Genomic DNA, 13080 nt, shown 5'->3' with positions numbered 1-13080 from the left:
AGAGGGCATGAAGGAGGGAGGCAATCAGTTGCTTTCTTACCCATGACTGATGTGCATATACAAGAGCTGGGCCGCGACCTGAAGCAGTTGCTCGTGTCCAGTATTGCCCGCAAGCCCCCGGGACTCGAACTCGCCCGAGCATTTCGCGACGACCGCCATGGCCGACTCGATGTCGCCCTGGCCCTCTCCACGCGGCTCTTTGCCGCTCTGCTGCGTCAAGTATTGCAGTAGGACCAGTGCCTTTGCGTAGAGGGAGGCGACTTTGTCGTTACCTTGGGACGTCGAGTATTCGCAGTTGGATGTCAGCGTCTGCCGTGTTTTGAGGATCAATGCGGGCGAAGCCGGCTCCGTTGCAGCAGCAATGGGCGAGCTCCCTTGGCCGACAAGACACACCCTGGACAGGCTTGTGGCCAAAATTCCATGCTGCAGCGCCATCCATGCCCAGGCAAAGGAAAGCTCCAGTTTCTCTTCCGGCGACGGACTTGGCAATTGGAGTGCGGCAGAGATGACATTGGAACCCGCAGTCTGGTTACCTGCACGGTACTCGTAGTTGGCATAGCCAATGTACAACTCAATGTTGGCTGGGTATCGTTTCAACAAGGCCTTGGCTGCTTTCTTCCCGTCGGTCTTGGAACTGCTGATGTCAAAGGCCAAATGATACGCCGCAAGGTCATGACGGCCGTGGGAGCGAGCAAGTTGTTTTAGTGCGTTTGCTACCAGTTGAAGCTGGCCATCATTGGTGAGTGTCCGGACTGGGTCCATGTAGTTGAACCATGCCGACACAGGGAAGAGCACTTCGGTACCTGGGCTGATCCGTTGGTGGCTTTGTGGGAACTCCAGGGGCTTGTTCGAGCCCCCTTCGGTCTCGGGTGTTTGGCTGAACTCTTCTTGCTGGTTGCCTCCAGAGTGAATCAGCCCGTTCGTGTCCATTAGCTCATCTCGGGAGAGTAGGTCGCTGGAAGCCGGCGCAGGCGGGAGTTGATGGAATGCCAAGAATGCAGAGATCAGCTGTTCTTGGACGAATGGCAATGCGCTGTCGGGCACAAAGAACAGGAAATCGTCTATGTCGGTGTACATGACCACGCGGTACGGGTCGTCCTCGGTGCCTTCGTCCATGGTTCGAGCCGGGACTCGGGCATGCGAGCTCCGGTGCTGTTCTGCGGCCGCCCAGGCTCTGTAGGGGTCCCGGGTCTGGAGAGCGGCAGCATTGTCAAAAGCTATCGGTTCCGGGGGTTCCTCCGCGCCGCCGTTCGCGTCGAAAGCTGCCCAACCTTTGGCCGAAGCTTCCCCTATCCGCGCTACCTCGCTCTCCCAAAAGCGTTGGAAGCTCGGAGGCGCTGCCATTGTTGTACTGTTGTCGCCTTCAGATAATGTGCTTGTCGGGCGGCAGAAGTGCAACTCCAGAATCGCCTGCCAGGATGCAGCTGCAAGCTCGCAGTAACCGCTCTCGGCGACGAAGCGGGTAAGCCGGGTAAAGACCACGGCAAGCTGAGCATACAAGTCTTGGTCGGCATGCGTGGCGCCTGGCTCTGGCCCATGTAGCGCAGCTTTTATCTGTTGCATCTTGTTGATGTACAACAGTTTGATGTCTTCATACCGTAGAGTAGACAGGCTCGTCTGCCTGAAGTCCACATAGGCTTTCCAGATGGCAAAGCTGGAGCTGTGCTCGCGAACGGCATCCTCCCAGCGTTTCGCCAGGGCTTTGGCATCCCATATCTTGGCCCCTTCGGTCATGGTGTGCAGGAGCAAGGTCTCCCGCTGTCCAGGCGAGGTGCAGTGGGACAGGGCCTTCTCCAGCAGGGACAGCTTGATGTCTGCAAAGCTCCGGATCTCCGCCTGGGTTGGTCTCTGGCCATCTCGATCTCGGATATGAAGCAGAGTATCCTGGTGCTCCACCAATGCCAGCCAGCCGTCCATGTCTTGCGGGTGCTGCCTCACATGTTTCGACAGCTGCCCCGTCCTTGCTTTGATGGGGTCGTCAAGATCCCGCGCTCGGGATTCGTCAGCGGCGTCACTGCCATACTCTTCGTCGCTGTCGGAAAACTCATGCGGCTTCGACTTTCCATGGATGGATCGGTACGACGGCCCCTCCTCCTCCTCATCATCAGAAGAAGAGGATGCACCAGACTCGGGCCTCTTCCTTTTCTTGGAGCCGGAGCCGCCCAGCGGCAAGAAATCCTCGACGCCAGTGTATGTCGCGACTTTCTCGGCCCGTACCCTGACGACCTCTGAACCGGCGGCGCGGCGAGAGCTGGCCAGCGGGTGCTTGCGAGCGTTGCTGAGCGCGGAAACGCCGCCGCTTTCGTGAAAGCCCCGGAGGGTAAACTCGTCCCGGCTGCCCAGCTGCTCGACGCGGATGAAGCCGTCAGCGCCCAGGATGCGGCCGCGCCCATAGCGCCGGTACGCCGGGACATCGTAGCGATTGTTGCCTCCGTATCTCCTGATCAAGGGGTCGCCCCGTTTGTCAATCACGAAGTTGTCCCTCGAAGCTTCATAAGAAGGAGCCGCCGCCGCCGACCTCCGCGGTAGATCCAGGCTTTCTCTGGGCGGCGGATATCTTCCATCATCATGATGGCATGATTGCTTCTTATCGGATCTGCCATCATTATGCTCATCATGCTGCCTATGACTTGAGTGCCGATGACGATGATGATGACTCCGCGAACTTGACTCTTGGGGTCGGCTCTCTTTGTCTTGCTCTTTGGCGGGTGCCACTGCTGCTGCTGCCTCGGTCCTTGGTTTGAACGATGGGAACGTGGGAACACGAGACGACTTCTGCCCCTGCTTGGACGACATTGTTGGTGATGCAACGTCCCATCATATCGGAAAATATTTGCATGTAAAAATCCGAAAGTGAACCCCGCGGATTCGCGCATTAATAAGTAAAAGGTGGGAGGAAGTGTTGCTGGTGTTGACACAGATATCAATCACCCTGCTTGTATTCAAGGATCTTGACATGAGAAAATGAGGTCCAAGCTTCTACTGTGAAATACAGTGTTCGGCACTGTACTCAAACCGTCACATTCCCTTACTTAAACCAGGACGCAAAGAAGCCAGTATTATATTTCCAATAGCTCACTTACTTCAAAATGCCTGAATCATGGATTGATACAAATCAAGTTCGATATCAGGTTCCTGAGACTGTCAAATATGCGTATCAAGCACTGATCCCCGGCGATGTACCAAGCCCTCAAGATGAACATTTCAGAAACCCCGAACCGCAGCAATCTATTCATTTCCTTGAGAACAAATCCGTTCATATACACGCTGTTCTCCATGCCGAAAACACATCACCCAACTCAACTTTCTGAACATAATGGCATCCATTCATGTAAACATCTACATACTCGCAAGCATCTTGATCCTCATCTCCTATCATTCATTCTCTCTCATTATCCCGTCCAGCCCTCTCTCGTGATGGTCAGCTCATGCTTGCTTGATTCCTGTAACGTAACGGACATCTATCTAATATAAGGGTTTTTGTTTCTCTCTCTCTCTCTTTTCTTTCTCTCTCTCTCTCTCTCTCTCTCTCTCTCTCTCTTTCTTTCTCTCTCTCTCTTTCTTTCTCTCTCTCTCTCTCTCTCTCTCTCTCTCTCTCTCTCTCTCTCTCTCTCTCTCTACTCCTTCGCTTTTCTTTCTTCTCTGCTCTACACCCCAAAATCCATCTTCAGCGCAATCGTCGGCTGTCCCCCACCAGCCCCATCCACCCTCCCCCCTTGTCCCCCGCCTCATCCCGCTGCGAGCGCCCGGACCGGATAACCTCCTCCATGAACGCCTTCTGCCCCTCGCTCATGGCCGCCACGACCCCGCGGAACGCCGCCTGGTACTCGGGCCCCGACGCCGCCATCTCGAGCAGCCGCGCGCTCGTCTCGGCGTACACCCCCTGGCCCTCGCTCGCCGCCCGCGACAGCAGCGTCGGCGCCACCACGGCCATGACGATCGGCGCGTGGTCCGGACCCACGTGTGATACGTACTGCGCCAGCGTCAGCGCCACCAGCTTGCGCGCGCCCTCCGGGTCCTCCGGGTCCGTGTTGGTCACGAACGAGATCAGGCGCGGCAGCAGGTACCGCGCGATGGACTGGTCGGCCGGCGTTGGCGACGCCTGCAGCAGTAGCGACCGGACGCAGTTGGCGGCGATCTTGGCCGTCTAAGTTTGTTCATGTTAGTAAATATACATGATTAGGATAGAGAATAAAACATCTTGAACCGAGGGAGGCAAAGCAAAGCAAAATGAAGGAAAGGAAAGTAAAGTAAAAAACAACTTACCATACGATCCATCAAACAATCAATCACCTCATCCAAGAAGCGCGACACGAGCCCGTCGTTGGCCGCCAGCTGGTTCCGCCCGCCCGTGAAGAGGATGGTGACGGCCAGCAAGCAGTTCTTGACGCACTGCAGCGACGTCGGCAGCTCCCGCTTCTGCGCGTGCAGGTAGATGGACAGGAAGCGGCGCAGGCAGCCCTGCAGCTGAATGTGGGTGAGGGACTTGTAATCCGGCGCGGCCATGGCACCATCAGTATTGCTGCTGTTGCTCATCTCCTCCGCCCGCGACGACGCGCTGCACATGCTCGCCACGAACCGCTTCAGCATCGGCAGCGCCTGCGGCACAATCGTCTCCTGGCACGTCGGCGTCGCCAGGATAGTCGCGAAGATGTGGATGATGCACGCGTGCAGGTCCGTCTTGATGATGTCCGGAAACACCTCGGCCGCGTCCACGATGGCGCTGAGGCCCGTCCGGATCAGCAGCACGGCCTCCTCCGTCAGCTGGTGCCGGAGCACCCCCGCCTGCTGCCCTCCCGTCTCGACCAGGTTGGGCAGCATGCCCGACAGCACCAGCACGATGATGCGCGTCAGCTCGAACAGCTGCTCGATGTCTTCCGTTAGATCGCCGCCGTTGTCGGGCTGCTCCTTCTTGCGCGCCGACGGGTGCGCCACGCACAGCGCCCGCGCAATCTCCACGATGACGGCCTGCACGTCGAGCCCCTCGGTAAGCACGCGCCGGTCCAGCAGGTCCATCGTCTCGGAGAAGATGGCGTCGCGGTAGATGGCGTGGCCGGACACGCTGGGATGCACGATCTTCTTAAGAGCCTGCAAGATCTCCAGCGTCTGCTCCTGCGTGGCCAACGAATCTGCCTGGCCCGGCCGGGTGGCCAACGCCTCGAACGCGACGCCGAAGAGGACAAAGAAGAAGGCCACTGGCTCGTCGCGGTAGTTGATCTCGGGCCCCTTGGATTTCCCGTTCGTCGTCATGCCCTCGCCCTCGGTCTCTTTGCCGTCGAGGGCATCAAACACGAACTCGCTGTCCTGCTCGATCAGGCTGGCGATGGCGTCGACGAGCTTGAGCCACGACTCTTGGTAGAACCGCAGCAGCGTCTCGCGGTTCAGGGCGGCGTAGATGGTATCCAAGCTGCCCGACAGGGAGGGGGGTCCTAGCGTCATCGAGATGTCGGGCTCGAATCGTAGACGAGCAAACTCTCGCAAGGACGACAGCCACAGCGGGGTGAGTTTGCCGATGTGCGGCTTGAGCACGTCGTGCAGGTACTTCTGCTCGGTGCTGGCGACTTGCAGGTCGGCCCAGGCCGAGAAAACCGACATCTTGACCATGACCTGAGCGTTGGAACTGAGGCCCTGGAGATCGCCGATGCCCGCGTGCTCGGCTTCGCTCGAGAAGTTCTCCAGCGCCGAGACGAGCGTCTTGAGGATTCGTCCCATCCGGTCGACATCCGTCACGATACCGGTGGCAATGAAGGCCGCACAAACATTGACGGCTTCCGACGCGAGCTCAGGCGACGAGTCGGCCGCAAACGCCGGCGTCAGGGCGGAGCTAATCTGCGCCTGGTATTGTTCCAACAGCATGGCCTCCTCGAAATCGGGATCGGGCGACTTGCCGAACATGCGGAGTACGGCACCGATGATCTTCAGGCCCCAGATCCGCAGCTCCAGCACGCTGGACGTCGAGGCCGAGAAGGCCATCCGCACCACCTCGGCAATCTTGGACTGCAGGGCCGCCTGGGCCGGCGACTCGCCGTTGGTCGCAATGTCTTTGTTGATCAGGGCGAATATGTCGCTCAAGCAGCCGATGGCAAAAGTCCGGACCTGCCACCGGAGCGGCTCAACCTCGGAGCCCACGGCGGCTTCCTTGTCGTCGCTGACGCCACCCGCAGCCGCGAAACCGGCGACCTCTTCGTCGCGGAGATCGACGGGCGCGCTCTGCTTCTTGGAGCTGTTCTCCGCGTTGTCGACGGCCTTGGGCCTCGTCATCCGGAGGACATCCTGGAGGCGTATGAGCCACGCGGCCGTGTCTTCCAGCGAGGTCTGGCGCATCCAGTTGCGGATGATGTTGCGAATGCCATCGTGGCTCGGCACGCTGTCCAGGACGAGCCAGAGCTGGCCCTCGAGCCCCGGTTCTGCCGCCTCAAAAACATCGCGGGAATTCCGCTTCATCAGGTTGTACAGACCGTCCACAGCAGCATCCCGGAGAATACCAACATCGCCGTTGAAATACTTCTGTAATAGCTTCACGTAGTCTGCAAACATCATGTTCCCCGGCGCGTAGAGCGACAAGTGTTCCGAGCAGCCCAAGCTGGCGCGCTGAACAAGGATATCTTCCTCTTCTTGGAGTTGGCCTACCAAAGTGAGGATCAGCTCCCGCGACTTGGTCGACTCCTGCAGATCAGGGCCCAGAACATTGACCAAGGAGTCGACACAGCGTGCTATGGCCGCAGGCGTTGAGAGCTCCATCTCCAGATTCATCGTGATTGCAGATGATAACTCCAAGTGATGCGTATCGGAGAGGTAAAGTTGCGCGAGCATTCCCAATGTGCTGGGCACGAACGAAGAGAAGCCTAGACCTGCAGCGTCGGCAGCAAGGGACAGCGCCTCCAAAGCCCAGAAGTGCACCGTCGGGTGGGGATCGTTGCAGAGAGACATGAGGATGCCCAAGATGGTCTTGAGATGATATCCAGCGGCCATGCCACCCACCTTGGCCTGGATGCTGCCGAGCGCCATGGCACTCCCGGCTCGGGCACTAGGCTCCCGGTTGCCGACAATCGTGTCCACCAGGTGTTTGATCTCGTGGTTGGTAAACGCGTTCCCACAGGTATTGCACAGCCTAGCAAGGGCGGCGTATCCCATGCTGCGAACATACTGATCGGGGTCGATGACGAAGCTCCTGACTATTTCTTGAAGAAGCCTCTCAACCGCGAGGTTCGTAACGTCGCCAGGCGCCGAGGAAGTCTCCTTGACGGCAACCCTAAGTGTAGACAGCAGGGCTGCCGCGACATTGACGTTGATGGCGGCCTTGCGACCCGGATCTCGTTGGAGCGCACCGGCGGAAAGGAAGGTAACCACCTGCTCGAGAATACTCTCCTGGACCTTGGCGGGCGTCAAGGGGAAAACGAAAGCAAAGAGTTGGATGGCCATGTTGACCACCTCGGTGGCGGGTGGATCGGGGAGACTCTCTTGGTCCGACGATCCCACGTACAGCACGGCAGCGTCATGCTCCAACGAGGGGCAGATGGGCGACTTGAGAAGATCGTCAATGCTGCTATACGCATCCGCCTCGGCCTTGGTGAGCTCCTCGTCAGAGGATTCCTGTTGCTGGCCCGGAAGCTTCTTCAGCTTGAACCCGTTGATAAGACCCGTGATGCCGAAGCCGGAATTGTCGCCCACTTCCCACACGGCTTCCAATGCGCCCGCGACGTTGGCGATGGAAGCACCGAGAGAGTTGGTGCCGTAGTTCTCGGGATCGGCAAAGAGAGAAATGGCCAAGGTGAGCAGGTTGGACTGCAGCAGTGCCTCGCTCCCACCTGCCGGACTCTGGTTTACCAGCTTGATGTAGCACTGGAGAACACGGCGCTGGACCATCAATTCCAGATCGTGGAGCTGCAGAGCCGGTGTCAATCTCTGGGAGATGTCGTCGCTGGTCTTCTTGGGTGGTAACGTTCTCAGGAACGCCGTGGTACTTTGCAGCATGGTGGCAATGCGCTTCGAGACATCGACCGTGAGCAGGCGGCTATTGAACTGGAGGAACGCCAGGATTGACCCCAACGCACATTCCCTCACGTGGGTGAGGAAGGGAAGCCTCCAGCAGACTGCGGCTGGACGTGTTGTCCTTGGCCAGGGGCTTCGGGAGGGCATTCTTCCACAGGAGAAGAAGCTGGGAGAGATGGATCTTGACGAAGTTGGGACCGAGCGACATGAGACCCCCTATGAGGATCCAAGCCACCTGGATCTGTGTGCTCGAGACGCGCAGTTCCGACTTGCCGCTCGACTTGAGCAAGTTCGTCGCCATGGACAGAACCCGACTGTTGATATCGACCGATCCGTAGAGCGGCCGCGACGGACTGGCGCTGAGCGTCGCCGCCAGCCCATGCGCGAACCCCACACACCGCCTCGGGGAGTTCCGTCCACTAGTGAGCAGCGACAGCTCCCGGCTGAGACTGTTCATGCACACGGACAGGCAGGGGAGAAGCTGCTGCGGGCAAGCCAGGACGAAGCTCTTGAGGCACCGCGAGGCGTAGACCTGGACGCTGTAGCTCGGGTGCTGCAGGACTTGCAGCAAACCGTCACGGCAGGGCTCGGCGAAGTTGTTGGCGGCCGAGCCCAGCGATTCGACTAGGGAGGCCACCGCGCCGAGAGCGGCGATGAGCATCTGCTTCGAGGGTTCTGGCCGCTCCTTGAGCGCTTGCGGGTAGTTCTTGAAGATGTCGTTGATGACGGCCTTGGCAGCGCTCATCTGGCCGGACTCACCCAGGATCTTGCGCCCGACGACGTCTTGGAGGATGGTGTCGACGATGCGCCTCGAGATCAGCAGCCTGTACCGGTTGTTTGCGATGCTGGGGTTGCCCAGTAGGTCGAGCGTGAGGTTCTCTACTATCCTCAAGTAATTGGCTTCGACAATCTTCTCGCCCAGCTTACGGAGGACCCGCCCGTAGCAGACGGCCAGGGCTGCCCTGGTCTTGTTCGTGGTGGACATGCGCACGTAATGCCCCGAGAGGATCTTGAGCATGTCGACGAGGGACATGGCGAGGTCTTGGGACTTCTTGCCGCCGGGGGCGGGACTGCCCGGCCGCGAGGTGGGCAAGTCATCCTCCTCGGCGAGGCCCGCGCCCGGGGCCATGGAAGCCCGCTTGTTCTGTTTCGCCTTGCCCTTCTTGGATTTGGCGGCCGCGTTCTCGGCCGCGCCCAGCTCGGAATGGCTCTTGACCATGGCCTCGGCGAGGCACTCGGCGGCCGCGTGGCGCACGCTGGTGGAGTTCGAGTCCATGGCCTTGAACAGGGCGGCCGTCACCTTGTCGAAGTCGCCCGAGGTCTCGAAGTAGGGGGTATTCTTGGACAGGGCCCGCAGGCAGCGGCAGGCGGCCACGACGGCAAGGTGGCCCTTGTCGGCGGCGGCCACGTTGCGGCCCTGCTTCCAGATGTCGCGCGCGATCGTCTCGTCCATGCTCGGCCCCACCATGCCGACGATCTTGGAGAGGAGGTGAGGACGGCGGCCCGCAGGCCGGCGTTGCCGGACGTGTTCTTGAGCAGCTTCAGGAGCGCCGAGCAGGCCAGGGGGTGGAGGCCGATGACGCTGTCGCCGGCGGCGGCGTAGACGTCGCCCAGGCAGGTGACGGCGGCGTGGCGCGTGCGGTGCTCGGCGTCGGTCTTGGCCTTGGAATTAGTGATCATGTTGACGAGGTCGTTGACGGTCTCGAAGAGGAGCTTGCGGTCGCCGTGCTCGAAGATGTGGGCGAGGATGGGCCCCACGTTGTTGCGGACGACGCGGCTCGGCGGCGGGGTGGTGAGGTTGAGGATCTGGAAGACCTCCTTCTTGAGATAGAACTGCTGGGCGGTGCAGTCGTCGGGCGGCAGCGCCAGCACGTGGGCGCGCAGGGTCGAGACGAAGGTCAGCAGGAACAGGTCCTGCTGCTCGGCGGGGAGCGACTGCAGCTTCGGCAGGTCGAGCTCGGGGGTGTGCGTCGGGTTGTGGACGGCGCTCGTGCGCGGCGTGGTGGCGGCGGCGGGCGGGACGGCAGGGCCGCCGCTGGGTTCGCCGAGAGCGGCGGCATCGGGCGACGACAACATTGGGGAAGAGAGCTCTCTTTTGGTAGTAGTGGGGGGAGGGGATGTAGCTGGGTGTTCAATCAAGAAGGCATTGGGAAAGAGAAAGAGCGGTTGATCCAAGTCCAGTGGTAAAGTAAGGTTAGGTGTTCGTAGTGGGCGGGAATGGGGGGCCCTTCTTGTGTGTAGTGAAGTGAACTTGATTTATTAGTTGTAATGTTGATGCTTGACTTGACTTGACTGCTTGGGCTCTAGAGCAGGTGGCAGGCTGTCCCTATGAGTTGCAGGGTTTCTCCACAATGTATTTGTCGCTAAAAGGTTGGCATCCGTCAAATCAACCAACCTGGAGCTCCCGTCCACCAACCCAATTGGTGACGGCCGGTGCCAGTAAATATTGAGCCGACTTCCAGGGACCCCGTTCTGTTTGGACTGTCATATTTCCATCTCGGATACTTCTACGGAGTACCGGAGGGAAAAATCAAGTAAGGTTGCGGTTACCTACTTCGTCAGCCAACCCCATCCGCGCAACACAAGCGCATCGCGACATCTGGTACTACTACACATTTCAGAAAGAAAGAGAGAGAGAGAGAGCGAGCGAGCGAGAGAGAGAGAGAGGATGGGCAATTCCTCCAATCTAGATCCACTACCCGATTCCTAAGCAAATTCGCCCACCATGGAACACCTGCTCCGCGCCCGCCCAACATCCTCCGCCTGCGAGCTTTGCTGCAGTCCTCGCCGTCATCTCGTCCTACTTTCTCTACCGCGACCTCGACGACAACAACATGCGCGCAATGCCTCCTCCACCAACGCCGCCGACAGCAACGAGGAGGAGCAGCAGTCACCTTGGGAGGTACCCTACCGCCGCCCTCCGCGGGCTTCCGCACCAGCGCGGCCCAGCTCTCGGGCCATAACAAGTGGTCCAAGATCAAGCACGACAAGGGCCGGGCCGACGCCAAAAAGTCGTCGCAGCGCGCCCTCCTGACCAGGGGCATCCAGCTGGCCACGCGCCTGTACGGCCCGGACCCCAAGTTCAACGGGGAGCTGGTCAACGCCATCGCCGTCGCCCGCAAGGCCGGCGTGCCCAAGGCCGCCATCGACGCCGCCATCGCGCGGGGGCAGGGCCGCTCCTCGACGGGCGCCAGCCTCGAGACGGTCGTGCTCGAGGCCATGACGGCGGCGGGCGACGGGGACGGCGCCATCTCCCTGGTCATCGAGATCCAGACCGACAACCGCAACCGCGCCCTGCACGACGTCCGCTACATCATCAAGAAGCACGAAGCCATCCTGACCCCGACAACGTTTCTGTTCGAGCGGCGGGGGCGCACCGTGCTGAAGCTAGGCGGAGGAGATGACAACAACAACAAAGAAGCAGCGGTCAGCGAGAACAACAGCGACTTCGACAACGTCATGATGCAAGCGATAGAGGCCGGCGCCGACGACGTCGAGGATATCGGCGACGGTCTATTCGTCGTGTGGACGCCGCCGACGCTGACCCACAAGGCGGCGCAGGCGCTGAACCAGGGCGACCTCAAGGCGCAGATCGTCGAGTCGGACATCGTCTGGACGCCCTCGCAGGAAAAAGTCCGCCTGCCCGACGCCGCCTCGGCGCGGGCCTTTGCCGGGTTCCTCGACGCTATCCGCGAGTACAGCGACGTGCAGGCCGTCTACGCCAACGTCGAGCAGGGCGACATCGCCGAGGAGGTCTGGGATGCCATCGAGGAGAATCTCGACTGATGAGGCTGTGCATGATTGGATCCTCGATGGGTAGTGGTTTGTAAATGTGTATAACAGGCAGGCAAAAACCGGACACCAGCATATATGCATTAACAGGGGGGTACATACACATAGATATGAATATATGTATAGATATAGAGGCGCGATCAACATATAACACTACAGCACTACTGTACAGTATCGTAACATAGGTAGCCAGCTCTCCCAAAACTCCAATCAAGTCGTCCACACACAATATCATCCGTCCAGAAATGGACCAGAACCTCATCCTAAGATACCCCTGAACTCCGATGGTGCATTGCTTTTTTGGTTTCTTCTCTTCATCAACCTCCGGTTTCACTTCTTCAATGCGAAGGTCAAACGGGGGGCGATGACGGTCCCTTCTCCCAACAGTTCATCCCCTTGAAGCAGTATGTATAAAGTTTTGCCTCTTTTCTCCTGGTCCTTCTCTGCCCACTTTGTATTTCGAATTCCCCCCCCTATTTGTCCTGGCTATTGTTGCTCCCATCCTGATTTGACTGTTGTGAGGGCGGGGGCGCACGGCGTGCCTCCTCCTCGAGCCGGCGGTCCCGCAGGTAGAGGCGGCGGGCGCGCAGGCGCTGCAGCTCGGCCTGGATCTCGTCGCGGTCGAGCGGCACCGTGTTGGCGTTCTCGGACTTGGGCCAGAAGTCGGGCACGGCGAAGCGCTCGTCCAGGTTTGTGCCGAAGTAGTACATGATGCCGATCGGGAACATGACGTACATGCCGAACTAGACAAGCACACAAATCATCGTTAGTAGGGATTTTGTAAAAGCATTGTGGAATCAGGGGGGCCAAAAAGACAGAAGAGGCCGGGTAAAACATAAGGGGGTTGACAGCATGATGTGGGAGTGTGGCAACGCACCTTGAAGACTTCGAGATTGAGACCGCCCATAGTGGCGATGGTTTTCTTGGTGGAGGGGCAGCAAGAGCACTTGATAATTGTTCTCGGGTACTGCGATCACAGGCGTACGATCAGTCGCCTCATCAATTGAACCAAGAGTATTAATGCAAACAATTGCGAGACGGGGGCCAATCAATTACACCACCGACGAATGTTGAAATGCTCGAGTAGTAGTAGTAGTGGTGGTGGTGGTGTGGCGGTAATGATTAATTGCTTGATAGCTATCGGGAATCCCATCGAAAGTTTTCCCACTCTCGGCCGCCCAATTAGCGGATCCCCCACTTGCACTAGCCCAATGCCGCGCCGCGTCCCCGGAGAAGAACGCTGGAACGCTCCGAGATGTCCAAACTGCTGGGCACACTCAAGCTCCTGTCAAACCC

General features: G+C 59.2%; 4 protein-coding genes across 4 annotated transcripts; 1 reads left to right on the top strand and 3 right to left on the bottom strand.

Annotated features, from left to right (window-relative positions):
• Nucleotides 1-36: 36 nt before the first annotated feature.
• PG994_004020 (uncharacterized protein) lies at nucleotides 37-2796 on the bottom strand (the record flags this gene model as incomplete). The annotated part of the gene is made up of 1 exon (XM_066855429.1): nucleotides 37-2796. One exon carries the CDS (start codon nucleotides 2794-2796, stop codon nucleotides 37-39), a length of 2760 nt encoding a protein of 919 aa, XP_066719707.1.
• An 871-nt stretch (nucleotides 2797-3667) lies between these two features.
• Nucleotides 3668-10068, bottom strand: PG994_004019 (uncharacterized protein; the record flags this gene model as incomplete). The annotated part of the gene is made up of 4 exons (XM_066855428.1): nucleotides 3668-4147; nucleotides 4267-8014; nucleotides 8055-9469; nucleotides 9490-10068. The coding sequence occupies 4 exons, from the start codon at nucleotides 10066-10068 to the stop codon at nucleotides 3668-3670; spliced, it is 6222 nt and encodes a 2073-aa protein (XP_066719706.1).
• Nucleotides 10069-10717: 649 nt separating this feature from the next.
• PG994_004018 (uncharacterized protein) lies at nucleotides 10718-11778 on the top strand (the record flags this gene model as incomplete). The annotated part of the gene is made up of 2 exons (XM_066855427.1): nucleotides 10718-10789; nucleotides 10864-11778. 2 exons carry the CDS (start codon nucleotides 10718-10720, stop codon nucleotides 11776-11778), a joined length of 987 nt encoding a protein of 328 aa, XP_066719705.1.
• Nucleotides 11779-12257: 479 nt separating this feature from the next.
• On the bottom strand, nucleotides 12258-12691 carry PG994_004017 (uncharacterized protein; the record flags this gene model as incomplete). Its single annotated transcript, XM_066855426.1, has 2 exons — nucleotides 12258-12527; nucleotides 12662-12691. The coding sequence occupies 2 exons, from the start codon at nucleotides 12689-12691 to the stop codon at nucleotides 12258-12260; spliced, it is 300 nt and encodes a 99-aa protein (XP_066719704.1).
• Between the last annotated feature and the right edge of the window lie 389 nt (nucleotides 12692-13080).

Source organism: Apiospora phragmitis (genome assembly GCF_038363925.1).
Source record: "Apiospora phragmitis strain CBS 135458 chromosome Unknown utg000004l:1.0-3135199.0:1.0-3139288.0, whole genome shotgun sequence".
NCBI classification, from domain to species: Eukaryota; Fungi; Ascomycota; class Sordariomycetes; order Amphisphaeriales; family Apiosporaceae; genus Apiospora; species Apiospora phragmitis.
Note: the sequence above shows the minus strand (reverse complement) of the source record. Positions and strands in the feature narration are given on the sequence as shown.